The sequence below is a fragment of the Leguminivora glycinivorella genome, chromosome 22 (genome assembly GCF_023078275.1).
Source record: "Leguminivora glycinivorella isolate SPB_JAAS2020 chromosome 22, LegGlyc_1.1, whole genome shotgun sequence".
In the NCBI taxonomy this organism is placed as follows: Eukaryota; Metazoa; Arthropoda; class Insecta; order Lepidoptera; family Tortricidae; genus Leguminivora; species Leguminivora glycinivorella.
In genome coordinates, this window is record NC_062992.1 from 1,170,500 (window position 1) to 1,185,099 (window position 14,600).

The 14,600-nt window shown below is 39.4% G+C and overlaps 1 protein-coding gene and 1 non-coding gene across 2 annotated transcripts; both read right to left on the reverse strand.

The window, feature by feature from the left end:
- Positions 1-5,013: 5,013 nt before the first annotated feature.
- Positions 5,014-5,086, reverse strand: Trnav-aac. Its single transcript has one exon. It is a non-coding gene; the product is annotated as a tRNA-Val (tRNA).
- Positions 5,087-7,975: 2,889 nt separating this feature from the next.
- On the reverse strand, positions 7,976-13,169 carry LOC125238060 (ecdysone oxidase-like). Its single transcript, XM_048145349.1, has 4 exons — positions 13,031-13,169; positions 12,305-12,438; positions 11,519-11,682; positions 7,976-9,880 (listed from the first exon to the last, which is right to left on the reverse strand). The coding sequence occupies exons 1-4, from the start codon at positions 13,167-13,169 to the stop codon at positions 8,509-8,511; spliced, it is 1,809 nt and encodes a 602-aa protein (XP_048001306.1). The 3' UTR covers positions 7,976-8,508.
- Positions 13,170-14,600: the final 1,431 nt, after the last annotated feature.

Below are 14,600 nucleotides of genomic sequence, written 5' to 3' on the forward strand. Positions count from 1 at the left end.
AAGGGCAATATATTTTTTAATTATATTATGAATATCATCTCATGACCCAGATAGATCAAATTGGTGTTGATTTTTAGATACCCGGAGTTTGGCCCCTACTGACCCACGGGCCTATGGATTGGGATTACTACTCGGAGGCGGACGGTAGAGCGTCGCAGGCGCAGCAAGGCGGACGCACGACGCACACCGCGGGCAAAGTGCTGGGCGGGTGCTCTTCCATCGGACATCTTATTAACGAGAGGTGATTATTTGGGATAAGAATGCAAGGAGCAGGCACAGTCGTACCAACATTGTACATTTACATGATTTAACCGTTGTAGCAATTGGTATCTGCTTGATAGTGTTGGACATGTCTCACAAACATATAACGTCATTTACTTACGAAGTACCCACAGCTTCTATGAAATTTCACTATTTATATAAATTGTATGTTACAGGGGAGCTGAAAGTAATTACGCTGAATGGGCTGGAAGTCAGACCTGGAATTTGTGCAGAAGTATTTCAAGAAGGCAGAAAAAATGCTGGACAAAAGCATACTATCCGGCCCTACAGCCCAATTCCATTGCGATAAAGGAACTATCAGTGCCAAGCCCCAGGAAATTAACAATATTTTAAGAGAAAAAAATAATGTTATGATCAAAGCACACGAAGAAATTGGTATGAATATTCTTAAAGATCCCCTAATTCCATTCCCGAACGGCACAGGAGAAGCCTCCTATATGATCACTGACAATGCAGACAGAAGGGCGAGCACAGCAGAAGAGTACTTGCTACCTATCAAAGACAGGAATAATTTGAACACATTGAAAGAGGCACATGTAATTAAAATTATCACTGATAATGGAGAAGCAAAAGGTGTCATCGTAGATACCAAATTTGGTACAATTAACTTATATGCAAAAGAGATAATCCTTTCAGCTGGAGTGTTTAACTCACCAAAGATATTGATGTTATCCGGTATAGGACCGCAGCAAGATTTAGAGCGACTCGGTATTCCGGTAGTCAAAGATTTACCAGTAGGAGTCGGGTTTCAGGATCAAGTATTTGCCCCTATATTGGTAACTGGGAAGACCGATTTGACATCTGGCATAACGACGTTGCTGTCTACGAATTTGGGTGCCTTCCCGGGACCGCTAGTCGCCGGCGATTTTACTTCTTCGTCAGGTGATTTGGATCTGGCACACTATAGCTTAGCATTCGGCTCGTTGAATCCATTATTTTTCTATGTAGTCTTTGTGAATTTTAATTACAACTTAGATGTTACTAAAACATTCTACCTCACTCAGCCTGAGAAAGAGAGGTTCTTAATTCTAGTTACTTTGAAGAAGTCAAAATCTAGAGGAAGAGTAACTCTCCGAAGCTCAGATCCTAAGGATCCGCCAATGATTTATAATAATTAATTTTCTGATGAAAGTGACGTGGAGAGAATGGTAGAGGCTGTTAGGAAATTAGTGAAACTTAAAGACACGTCATACTTCAAGAAAAATGGAGGTAGGTTAGTCCGACCACCGCTGCCAGAGTGTGATGCCTTGGAGTTTGACAGTAACGAGTACTGGGCTTGTTACGTGAAGAGCCTGGCGTCCTCGTTGTACCACAGCACGGGCTCGTGCGCTAGGGGGGCGGTGGTGGACGAGGAGCTGAAGGTGCCGGGAGTGAGGGGCTTGCGGGTGGTGGACGCGAGCGTGCTGCCGACGGAGCCCGGCGCGGCCACGCTGCTGCCGACCGTCGTCATCGCTGAGAACGCCGCTGATATCATTAAAGGAGAATACGGGAAGACTGAGGGATACAAACAGTTTCCCTGTGACTGAAAATGTGAAATATTTTTTACTGACTATTTATTTTTAAAAGATTTTATTAATATTAACTCACAAAGAAATATGAAGTATGAAGTTATTATATGTACCTACCTACGAGTACCTTTGTTTGAATGGCTCAAATTTTGCAAGTTTAATTTGACATGAAACTGAAAATATTGATAAATATTTACGTTAGTTGCGTGACGATATCATAGTAATATTTCAGTGGTATGTACCATTATACCAATCTGAGCTGACCTGATGATGGAGAAAATCGATAGCCATTGTGATATGATATGATATAATGCAACCAAATGTTGTTGGTAGTTTTTAGAACTATTTTAATTCGTATTCAATTATTCATTGCTCGTGTAAACAAAAGTAGGTACCTTCAGCAATGAATGCTTGCATTAGTTTTTTATAGTTTTTTTTTTCTTAAAAATATATTTACTAAGTATGAAAGTAAATGAGTTGTCTGACAACAGTGTGAATAATTGTTTTCCATTATGATCAAAAGTGAGATATGTAATCCAAAAAACTAGATATAGAATAAAAACTGTGGCACATGAATAAATGATCAAAAATATTTTTTTATTTACCTTTTTCAGTATATAATTTGGCAAGTTATTCCAATATAATTATGCGTATTTGTATATATTCAATAAGTATGTTGTCATCGCTTTGCAGACACAGGTGTTCTAACTACGTAACTTAATATTTAAATTATTAAATAAAATAATACTTACGTACATGTAAATTTATTCATATCATTTATAATTTACTTCCTTCAAGACCTCAGTTCAGTCTCTTGCAAATAATTAAACAAAGAAAGAAAAGTTTTATCTTTATTGCACAAAAGAAATACATCGTACAACTGACGAACTTATTGCTATAAGGCATTCTCTACCAGTCTACCACTAGGCAAAGTGAAAAAATACTGCCTTGGTTGAGACTTAGTGCGTTTTCACATTATCCGATCCGATATCGGATGTCGGAAGGATTTCATAGACAAAAATCAAAACTGGCGGCTTCTATGTATGGAATATCTGTAATACATCCGATATCGGATCGGATAATGTAAACACGCACTAAAGTTCAAGGCCTGTGTGTCGATACTCCAGCGTTCTGTCATCCGAACCACCAAGACCTCAACCAAGTCAGCGAAATTTCCCACCATAGCCCTGGCCAGGGTATTGGGACCTGTAGCGACATCTACCGTATCAAGGTAGTGCGAGATATTACTTTGGCGTCCCTGTATAAAAAAACTTGTGCAATGAAAATAAATTCCATAGGTATTTGTTTTTTACATTTTGACTTTTGGCACCTTTTCTACAACTTGGCGCCTAGAGCGGCTGCTCTACTCGCTTTACCCTAGATCCGGCCCTGGCCATAGTAGGTCACTTAAGTCACCAATGGAATATTTTCCAAAAATTAAATAACAGAAAAATAATATCTAACTCATGGTCGTATTCAGAGGGAAAGTATAGTTTTTAAGGTATTGCCATTTAAATAAACTTAATATACTAAGTAAACAATATAATTAATATACTAAATAAACTTAATATAATAAGTGTTAAGAAACACCTCGCAAAAATTTAGGTATGTGGATGGATGTCATTTACAAAATATTCATATTATACCAAAAGTTTAGTATCAACTATTCAAGTTAATACCCCACTTATCTATAGATTTTATTATTTCGATTAAAAAAAAATTAAAGTTATAACTGGATTTAAATAGATAGTGTGTGCTATTTTGGATAGTCTTAACAAAATAGGTAATTACTTATAAGCAAAACAAAAAAAAATTGGTTGTCTGTAAAGTCGGTTTACGGACGGTAGTTTAACGTGATAACGTCAAACATTACAGTAGTATAGACAGGGGCGGTCAGAGTATAGCAAAAGGGGTCCGATTCTGGGACTTTTTTCACGTTTTTTTGTTCTTATTTGAAAGAATGCATTAAAATAAGCATCTTTTATAAATTAAAGTTTTTTTAAAAACCTACTAATTTAGGAGTTAGAGTGGTGCAAAAAACCTACTAATTTAGGAGTTAGAGTGGTGCAAAGTTGCAAAATTTTCCCGTAGCATTACTAAGGCGCCAGAGACAGAAAGCGATATCGACGGAGCCCCGCTTACGCGGGCGGGGCTCCTATTCTCTGCAGTTTGGCCTTCGGCCGTTTGAAGATACCTAACGAACCTAACCTATACCTATATAAAAGTCGTCATTTTGTATCCTAGACCGTTTGCGAGACACGCGTTAATTTTATTTTCCCCACACTAGCTCGGAAACACGTGTTTTGTCCTATAATACCAGCGGGTAAAAACGCATTTTATCCACTAGTGGGGAAAGTAATTTGACCTTGAATAAAGTCAAATTAACTGCTTTAAAATTGACAAAATTAGGTGAATCTAGTAATAAAGATGATTTACCACCTGTGGAACTACTGGAAGCAGTGCTAAACGCATTTTTTGCGTTGTAGTTTCCTCGCTGTAGTGAGGGGAAAAGTTTTGTGTTACACTCGGGTGCAAATGTATTTTACTTCTCGTGTGTTAAGAAACTCGCAAGTTCAGGATTCTATTCTCGAACCACTCGCTTCGCTCGTGGTTCAACTATAGAATCCTTTCACTTGCTCGTTTTTCAATTCCACACTCGGCGTTAAAATACAACTTTGCCCCCTTGTATAACAAATAACTATAAAGTGCTAGTGCCATTTACTTATCTTAGAACCCTAATATCTCAGTAAATATTAATGGAAAAGAAAAAGTTTATATAACAAAACATCCTTAATTAAACGTGTTCTATATGATTTATCACTATTAACATAGGTTATATTGGTAAAAAAATCATCGTAAATTTTCTGTCTCTGGCGCCTTAGTAAATACTATGGGAAAATTCGCAACTTCGTACTGCTCTAACTCCTAAATAAGTAGGTTTTTCAAGCAACTTCATTCTATAAAAGATGCTTATTTTAATGCAATCTTTCATGTTTTTAAATTACAAACACTCAAAAATAATAAATGAAAATTTTTAACAAAAATTTTCTGTCCTAAAATCGGGCCCCCCGTCCATACACAAAGCACTTGCTCTTGCTTGGTGGCCTTGAGGAACGGGACAATGACGTCATCTTTTTCGTGCATACAGCCCGTAGTAACGAGTTATTAGACGTTATCACGTCAAAAAAATGTAAAATAAAATTAAAACGAAAAATAAAAACAATGTTTCCGCCCGGGATCGAACCGGGGGCCTTCTGCGTGTTAGGCAGATGTGATAACCGCTACACCACGGAAACGGATGGTAAGCGTGTCGAAATAGTTGGTCACTATTTATAACGCCGGACCAGCTGTAGCTAGCCAACGTCATAATCGCTTACGCTCATATCGTTATCGTAGCTATTATCTCTATTTCTATTTCGTATCAATTGATACGACGCGACAGAACCATACCAGTTACTTTGCGTGTTGTTTTGATCACCACGTCACAGTATAATAAAGAGTACTATCGTACAGTATGGCCACTCCCGCTCCCCGCTGAAAGTGCCGCCCACCTTCTCTCGGTTACCTCACAGTTACCGCCTGTCAAAAACGCGACCAGTCGACCTGTCATATCTCACTCATACAAGCATGGTACGCGTTCACGTACACGAGCTTAGAATGTGTGCTAGGCCTCTTCCATATATTTGATCGCCAGTGTCCGAGATGTGACCATGTAGTGTCAACGGTTGTCACTTCAGCTAGGCTTATAAAAATTACACCCTGTATGTTTCATTTAAATGACCGCAATAAAATTTGTGACACATTCAGATCTAAGTACAAATAAGATTGTGACCGATTACGGCATTTGTTGTGCAACGTAATGTATCTTATCTTATACTATTAAACGAGCAATTCTTGTATATTTATTTATTTATTTATTTATTTATTTATTTATTTATTTATATATACCGACGATCTCGGAAACCGCTCTAACGATTTCGCTGAAATTTGTTTTGTGGGGGTTTTCGGGGGTGAAAAATCGATCTAGCGTAGCCTTAGATCCCGGAAAACGCGAATTTTCGAGTTTTCTTGAGTTTTTCTTTCGCATTTGTAAACGTAAAATATGGTCCTTAATTTCGCCGCGCGCGCATCGATTCCGCGTAGCTCAGTCGCACGAGGTCGGTCTAATGTACGCAGATAGATCGTAGGTGTCAGGGTTTCGAATCCCGGCCAGAAATTAAGTTTTTGTTTTTTGTCTTTTTTTTTGTTTTTGTATTTATAAGAGTTTTTTTTTATCTAAAGACGTGATATATTAAAATAGAACCGAGCGAAGCTCGGTCGCCCAGATATTGTTACTAAACAGAGGATTTGAATGAAGTAGGTAGGTAAATAATAAATACAATACAAAATATTCTTTATTGCGCACTTCAATACAGGAAACGTTTTAGTATGTACAAATAAACAGCAACTTAGAAGAGGTATAAGAGGCATTCTTATCGCTAAAAAGCGATCTTGTCCAGACAACCTTTAGGTTCAGGCATAGGTAGATTAAATATAAGGCCCCGCGCACACGGAGGCAACAGTTGCTCGGCGACTTTCGTATTTGTATGAAAAGTTACGTCGCCTCGTGTGCGCACCTTCATACTAGCCCATAGACCGAGCGACGGAGACAAAACAGTTTTGTCTCTCGTCTGTGGGGGCCCTAAGAAGATCATACCATCCCATACATTAAAATGCGACCGCCTAAGAACGCGCATACACTACACCACACATAGATGGCGGCACAAAAAATGCCTTGTTGCCCCAAATATTTTTGCGTGTTTTTATTTTTTATAAGAACAAATGGCATGCTTCTTTATTTTGATATCATGATATTACGTCAATACACAATACAATAAATTTGTAGGCATTGTCACAAAAATATTTGGGGAAAATATGATTTTGACCACTTCCAGGCTGCGAAACAGCGCCATCTAGTTTTAAGCCTAAAAACCCATACATTTCGGAGGTACGCTATTTGTATGGGCTTTGTCTGTCTCGGTATTATAAAGTCCTTGGTAAGAATATTGTGAATCCTATACATTTTATAAATCATCCTAAATAACAGTATGGTAACGCTACATGTACATACATACATACAATCACGCCTGTATCCCATAAAGGGGTAGGCAGAGCACATGAAACTACTAAAGCTTCAGGGCCACTCTTGGCGAATAAGGGGTTAAAAGGGGTTAAAAGAAAACGAAACTGTGGCATTGCAGTGAAAGGTTGCCAGCCTCTCGCCTACGCCACAATTTAACCCATATCCCATAGTCGCCTTCTACGACACCCACGGGAAGAAAGGGGGTGGTGACATTCTTAACCTGTCACCACACAGGCACACGCTACATGTGTTTTTATTTTATTTAAAGAGTAAATTACATAGTTAGAACACCTGTACCAACAAAGCTATTACAACATACTATACTAGGTATCTAATTATAGATTTGTACTGACAAGCATAACCTTGGAATAATTAACCTAATTATAACTTAAGATAAGATTTAGCAGTTTGTGTGTAAATCACAGACAGATGATATGAAACAATGTGTTTGATTTAAGATTTCGTAATTACAGTTTGGCAAAAACAGTAGACATTAAAAAGTTGGCAACATCGTAGCATTATCCCTTTCAAAATAGGTATAGGTATGTGAAAAACCGGCCAAGAGCGTGTCGGGCCACGCTCAGTGTAGGGTTCCGTAGTTTTCCGTATTTTTCTCAAAAACTACTGAACCTATCAAGTTCAAAACAATTTCAAAACCTAGAAAGTCTTTATAAAGTTCTACTTTTGTGATTTTTTTCATATTTTTTAACCATATGATTCAAAAGTTAGAGGGGGGGACGCACTTTTTTTTCCTTTAGGAGCGATTATTTCCGAAAATATTAATATTATCAAAAAACGATCTTAGTAAATCCTTATTCATTTTTAAATACCTATCCAACAATATATCACACGTTGGGGTTGGAATGAAAAAAAATATCAGCCCCCAGTTTACGTGTAGGGGGGGTACCCTAATAAAACATTTTTTTCCATTTTTTATTTTTGCACTTTGTCGGCGTGATTGATATACATATTGGTACCAAATTTCAGCTTTCTAGTGCTAACAGTTACTGAGATTATCCGCGGACGGACGGACGCACGGACGGACGGACGGACGGACAAACAGACATGGCGAAACTATAAGGGTTCCTAGTTGACTACGGAACCCTAAAAACGGGACAACACTACGATGTTGCTACTTCTTAGTTTCTAGTTTTTTTGCCTAACAGCTAAGCATTGGTATAATTTTCATTGTATGCTTAGGTACTTAAGTTACTTATTTATAATTATTATGGTCATATTGATAATCAATTATTTACACTGCCATCTGACATACAATAGTACATTACGATACAAGTGCGTAAAAAAGGAAGTTCGAAACGGGTGGCGATAAATTAAAACACGACCGAACGAGTCTCAATTTCACAATTTCACACTTCCACAACCACCACACACAATTTCGTGTTCTTTCAATCCCCTTTTGCCAAGAGTGGCACTGAAACTTGAGTAGTTCATGTGCTCTGTCTACCCCTTTATGGGATACAGACGTGATTGTATGTATGTTTGTTATTTATCTTATACGGACGGAGTTAGTTACCTAAATAATGTTGGGCTACATATGTACCTACATTAAAAATTATTTCACATTTTATTAGGTTTTCAGTCACAGGGAAACTGTTTGTATCCCTCAGTCTTCCCGTATTCTCCTTTAATGATATCAGCGGCGTTCTCAGCGATCACGACGGTCGGCAGCAGCGTGGCCGCGCCGGGCTCCGTCGGCAGCACGCTTGCGTCCACCACCCGCAAGCCCCTCACGCCCCGCACCTTCAGCTCCTCGTCCACCACCGCCCCCCTAGCGCACGAGCTCGTGCTGTGGTACAACGAGGACGCCAGGCTCTTCACGTAACAAGCCCAGTACTCGTCACTGTCAAACACCAGGTCATCACACTCTGGCAGCGGTGGTCGGACTAACCTACCTCCATTTTTCTTGAAGTATGACGTGTCTTTAACTTTCACTAATTTCCTAACAGCCTCTACCATTCTCTCCACGTCACTTTCATCAGAGTAGTAATTATTATAAATCATTGGCGGATCCTTAGGATCTGAGCTTCGGAGAGTTACTCTTCCTCTAGATTTTGGCTTCTTCAAGGTAGCTAAAATCAACACCCTCTCTTTTTGAGGCTGAGTGAGGAAGAAGTGTTTAGTAACCTTTAAGTTATAATTTAAATTCACAAACATCACGTAGAAAAATAATGGATTCAAAGAGCCGAATGCTAAGCTGTAGTGTGCCAGATCTAAATCACCCGATGAAGAAGTAAAATCGCCGGCGACTAGCGGCCCCGGGAAGGAACCCAAATTCGTAGACAGCAACGTCGTTATACTAGATGTCAAATCGGTTTTTCCAGTGATCAATATAGGGGCAAATACTTGATCCTGAAACCCGTGCCCTACTGGTAAATCTTTGACTACCGGAATACCGAGTCGCTCTAAATCTTCCTGCGGTCCTATACCGGATAACATCAATATCTTCGGTGAATTAAACACTCCGGCTGAAAGAATTACCTCTTTTGCATATATTTTAATTTTACGGAATTTAGTATCCACGATTACACCTTTTGCTTCTCCATTCTCAGTTATAATTTTAGTCACATGAGCTCTTTTCAATATGGTTAGATTCTTTCTGCCTTTAGTTGGTAGCAAGTATTCTTCTGCTGTGCTCGCCCTTCTGTCTGCGTATTCAGTGATCATATAGGACGCTTCCCCTGTGCCGTTCGGGAATGGAATAAGAGGATCGTTAATTATATTCATGCCAATTTCTTCGAATGCTTTGATCATAACGTTATTTTTTTCTCTTAAAAGATTATTGATTTCCTGAGGCTTGGCACTGATGGCTCCTTCATCGCAATGGAACTGGGCTGTAGGGCCGGTCAGTATGTTTTTGTCCAGCATTTTTTCTGCCTTCTTGAAATACTTCTGCACAAAGTCAAGGTTTGAACTTCCAGCCCATTCACTGTAATCACGCTCAGCCCCTCTGAAAAACAAGATTTAAATTAAGTCATCGATTAAACCTCATATTGTAAAATTTAATCAAAATTCATTCGGTGCTGTGTATTAATATAATGTTGGAATGTTGTAATTGATATGTTTGTGAAACTCGATACCTATAAAAAAATGTTTAATTATCAGCTGATTAAGCCGGGCCTGGGGCAGAGGTAGGCCAAAGAAAAGATGGCGGGATGACCTCGACGTATTTTCAAATCAAATCAAATCGTGATGGGTGGCGGAAGAAAGGGAGGCCTTTACCCAGCAGTGGGACACAATTATAGGCTAGTAAAAAAAAAAATTATCAGCTCACAGGATTCCGAATTTTACACTATGATAGTAGATGCACATGTATTTTTTTTAATTTTATTTATTTAGGATTACCAACAGATAATACATCTTACATGCTCTTAAATCTAGTTACAAAAGTCTAAACTGATGCTTATCCAATTATAGGTAATCACAACTTACATAGGTGTCTTTTACCAGTGAACTACAGCTAAACATGCAATACCTAAACTTATTATTACCTAATAAGTACATAATTTAATACCGGTCCATTAAATTACAAAAAAAAAAAAGTTTTACTACCTACATTTCAATACAAAAAAAAAGAAGACAGGTTATTTGGTAACTATTATAATATATTATATTACGCATTTTAAGGTATTGGTGGCTGTATTTGTTACTATGTGATACCCAGTGTGCTAACATATTTTGTCACTTTCCCTTTGAATTGTACTGGTGTATCGTTAAATATATCAACTCCCGCTGAGCTTGGGATATGATTATATAATTTAGCCATTCTTAAAAGAGCAGAATTGCGACCCAAATTTGTTTTTCCAAATGGAATGCTAAATAACTTGTACAAACCAGGACGAGGTAACTTAGCAGGAACAGTTATTTTTATTTTACTTAACAACTCTGGACAGTCTAAACCCTTATTATTAACTAATTTATAAAGGAACATTAAATCTAGTACTTTTCTCCTATTACTAAGCGAAACAAACCGAAAGAATTTCAGACGTTTATTGTATGATGTGAGTTTACGGGTGTAGATTGAAATGTTTTTCCTTCGTACCTATTTTTAAGGAAACTCACGAACGTTTAATGCTTTTTCAGTCAGTACAAGATACTGATGTTAACCGAACTAGCCTGCTAAATACGAACGTTGAACCGAGAAATAATCATCATCATCCTTGCGTTATCCTGGGATTTGTCACGGCTCATGGGAGCCTGGGGTCCGCTTTGACAACTAATCCTAAGATTTGGAGTAGGCATTTGTTTTTAGGAAAGCGACTGTCTGACCTTCCAACCCGAAGGCCTTATTGGAATTAGTCCGGTTTCCTCACGATGTTTTCCTTCACCGAAAAGCGACTGGCAAATATCAAATGACATTTCGCACACAAATTCAGAAAAACTCATTGGTACGAGTCGGGTTCGAACCCCCGACCTCCGGATCGAAAGTCGCACGCTCTTACCGCTAGGCTAGGCCACCAGCGCTTGAACCTATAAATAATATAGAAAACAATTATGCACGACATCTGTTCCAACATTTAGAAAGTGATATTTTGTTCTGGTTAAATCAAGCGCCCAGCAAGGTTCCATCCTCACCCCAAATAATTACCTCTCGTTCAGAAGATGTCCGATGGAGGAGCACCCGCCCAGCACCTTGCCGGCCGTGTGCGTCGTGCGTCCGCCGCGCTGCGCCTGCGACACCTTCCCGTCCGCCTCCGAGTAGTAATCCCAGTCCATAGGCCCGTGGGTCAGCAGGGGCCAAGCACCTGGTATCTAAAAATAGATACAGCTGATAAATCTACCTAATCAATGACTTCATAGACTTCATGACTAGTAGCAAAGAGGATCGAGTATTATAGAGAGTTACTGTCAAAGTAAAATGTGTAATCACAGTGCATAGACTACCATCTCTCGACACAAGCTTAAAACTTTTGAACCTCAGTTTTGACGTTTTGGTCCATATTCTTGATATGTGGTAAAATGTCAAATATTTTTACTAGCGCCACCTAGCTGAGCGTTCCCCAAAGGTGTAACCCCATCTTGGTCACCGTACCTTTTTCATTATGATTTTGAGGTACGTATTTTTCTTAGACTTTATCCGTCTATACGGAGTTACATAATTATGTCTTTGCTAGTAGGTAGGTAGTTCCCTCCGCAAAGAGATCGCATTTGCCGAAACTATGTATCACCGTCAGGTTTGTATTTCCAACTCAATGGTCAGGTATCACAGGCCTGATTGAGTTGAAAATCTTAAGGCTGGTTTTAGTATCATATTAGCCTGTTAACACAGACGGTAGTGACACTTTAGTATCAGCCTTGTATCCAGCGTCGTAGTCTACCCATGTCTTCTCGTTGGCAGCTGTGGGGAGCCCGACACAGCTGAGGGCTTACTTACCACACTTTTCAAGCCAGGGTCCCCTCCAGCCTCGATACACAGCACCCGCCAGTCCGCCACCTCGGAGAGACGGTTGCTCAACACGGACCCCGCGGTGCCGCATCCCACTATGATGAAGTCGAAGCTATCGCCATCTAGTTACAAAAAAAGAATCTCGTGTTTTACTACTAAATGAGCACTGTTACCTGTACCAAATGTCTACAAGGTGTAAATAATGCGATTTTTTTCTTTTATGTATGTCAATAATTCATGGAAATTTTGGTTAAAATGAAGGTACACTTTTTTACAGCGTTATTCCACTAAACACCTGCTTAAATATTGTCTGTTATAAAAATTACACTCTGTATTATGTGTGGTCACTCTTTTTTTTTTTCACATAGACAGACTATCTCTATACGCGATTGAGGTCCATATACAATTTTGATCATAAGGTAGGTAATAGCGGATGTCTACCAAAGGACAGGTAGGGAGAAAAGGCCCATTGAGGCCATTGATTATTGCAAGATAACGTTCCATAAATAAGCACTTTTCAGGGTCCCCCCACATCTACCGTCTCGCGAGCGTAGCGTCGCGCCAACTGTATGGAAAAGATGCCGCGTCGACGTCGCGCCGACGCGGCGTCAGGCTTTGCCATAGAGTTGGCCCGACGCTACGCTCGCGAGACGCTAGATGTGGGGGGGGGGGGACCCTTACTTTCAAAGTATGAGAATTGTAATAAGTAGTTACCTCGCACCGTACTGCTTTCCGGCCAGACAGTGTGAAAATAAGACGACGTCAACAACAAAGTGTAGAAGGCGTTCACGACTGCCCCGATCGCCACATCGGGGTCAAAAGCATGGCCGACTACAGGCGATAGAAGATCCATTTTGATTCTACTCAAAATTCTTTAGCTGGAACAATTTATATAGCACAGAAAGTAAATATGAATATTCGGAACAGAATAATCTTGAATACACAAGTGTTGTGCCATGGTTTGGTTGACAAATAGTGGTATCCCCGTTTCGCGAGATAACACGGTTAAAGTTTGTCACCGAATTAGAACAATTAGAATCTCGTCATCATTTTGTATGGGATATCATAGATTAAATATAAGAAGATCATACCATCCCATACATTAAAATGCGACCGCGTAAGAACGTAAGAACGCGCATACACTACACTACACATAGATGGCGCTACAAAATGTCTTTATTGCTCGAAAGTGACACTTAACGCCAATCTACAAATAATCTAATGACGACCGGTCTGGCTCAGTCGGTAGTGACCCTGCCTGCTGAGCCGCGGTCCCAGGTTCGAATCCCGGTAAGGGCATTTATTTGTGTGATGAGCACAGATATTTGTTCCTGAGTCATGGATGTTTTCTATGTATATAAGTATGTATATCGTCGCTTAGCAAGTTAGCACCCATAGTACAAGCTTTGCTTAGTTTGGGGCTAAGTTGATCTGTGTAAGGTGTCCCCCAATATTTATTTATTTATTTATCTATGGTAACAAACCATTTTTAGTGGCGCCATCTATGTGTGGTGTAGTGTATGCGCGTTCTTAGGAGGTTGCATTTTAATGTATGGGATGGTACTATCTCATCAAAGACGAATTATCACCTTTACGTCAGTGGTTTTACGGGGTTCTAAGAATTTAATGGCATTCTAACGGTGATATGAGACCATTTACGTAAATATTGAAGCATTGGATGGCTCCAGTATCTGTATGTTTCAGCTGAATTAGCGCCATCTATATCAGCAAAGCAACATTTCTGAGTAATGGCTATAAAATCGCTGCCGACATATAGCTTAGTTAAGGTCACAATGTGTTCATCCACGGGGCTCCCAAAATGCAAAAGGCCAAACAAAATTGTTCAGTAGCATATTTTTGCCCGACGGTTAATCCACCATGTGTTACCATTTTTACAAGCTTATAATTAACTCTCTTTTCCCGTCACTAGCTCGGAAACACGTGATTTGTCCTTTAATTCTAGCGAGTAAAAACGCATTTTATCCACTAGTGGGTAAAGTAATTTGACATTGAATAAAGTCAAATTAACTGCTTTAAAACTGATAAAAGTAAGGCGAATCTAGTAATAAAGATGATTTAGCACCTGTGGAGCTACTGGAAGCAGTGATAAACGCATAGTTTCCTCGCTATAGTGAGGGGAAAAGTTTTGTGTTACACTCGGTATGAGGTGCAAATGTATTATACTTCTCGTGTGTTAAAAAATTCGCAAGTTCAGAATTCTATTCTCGAACCACTCGCTTCGCTCGTGGTTTAACTGTAGTTGTGCGACGCAACTACTAGTTAC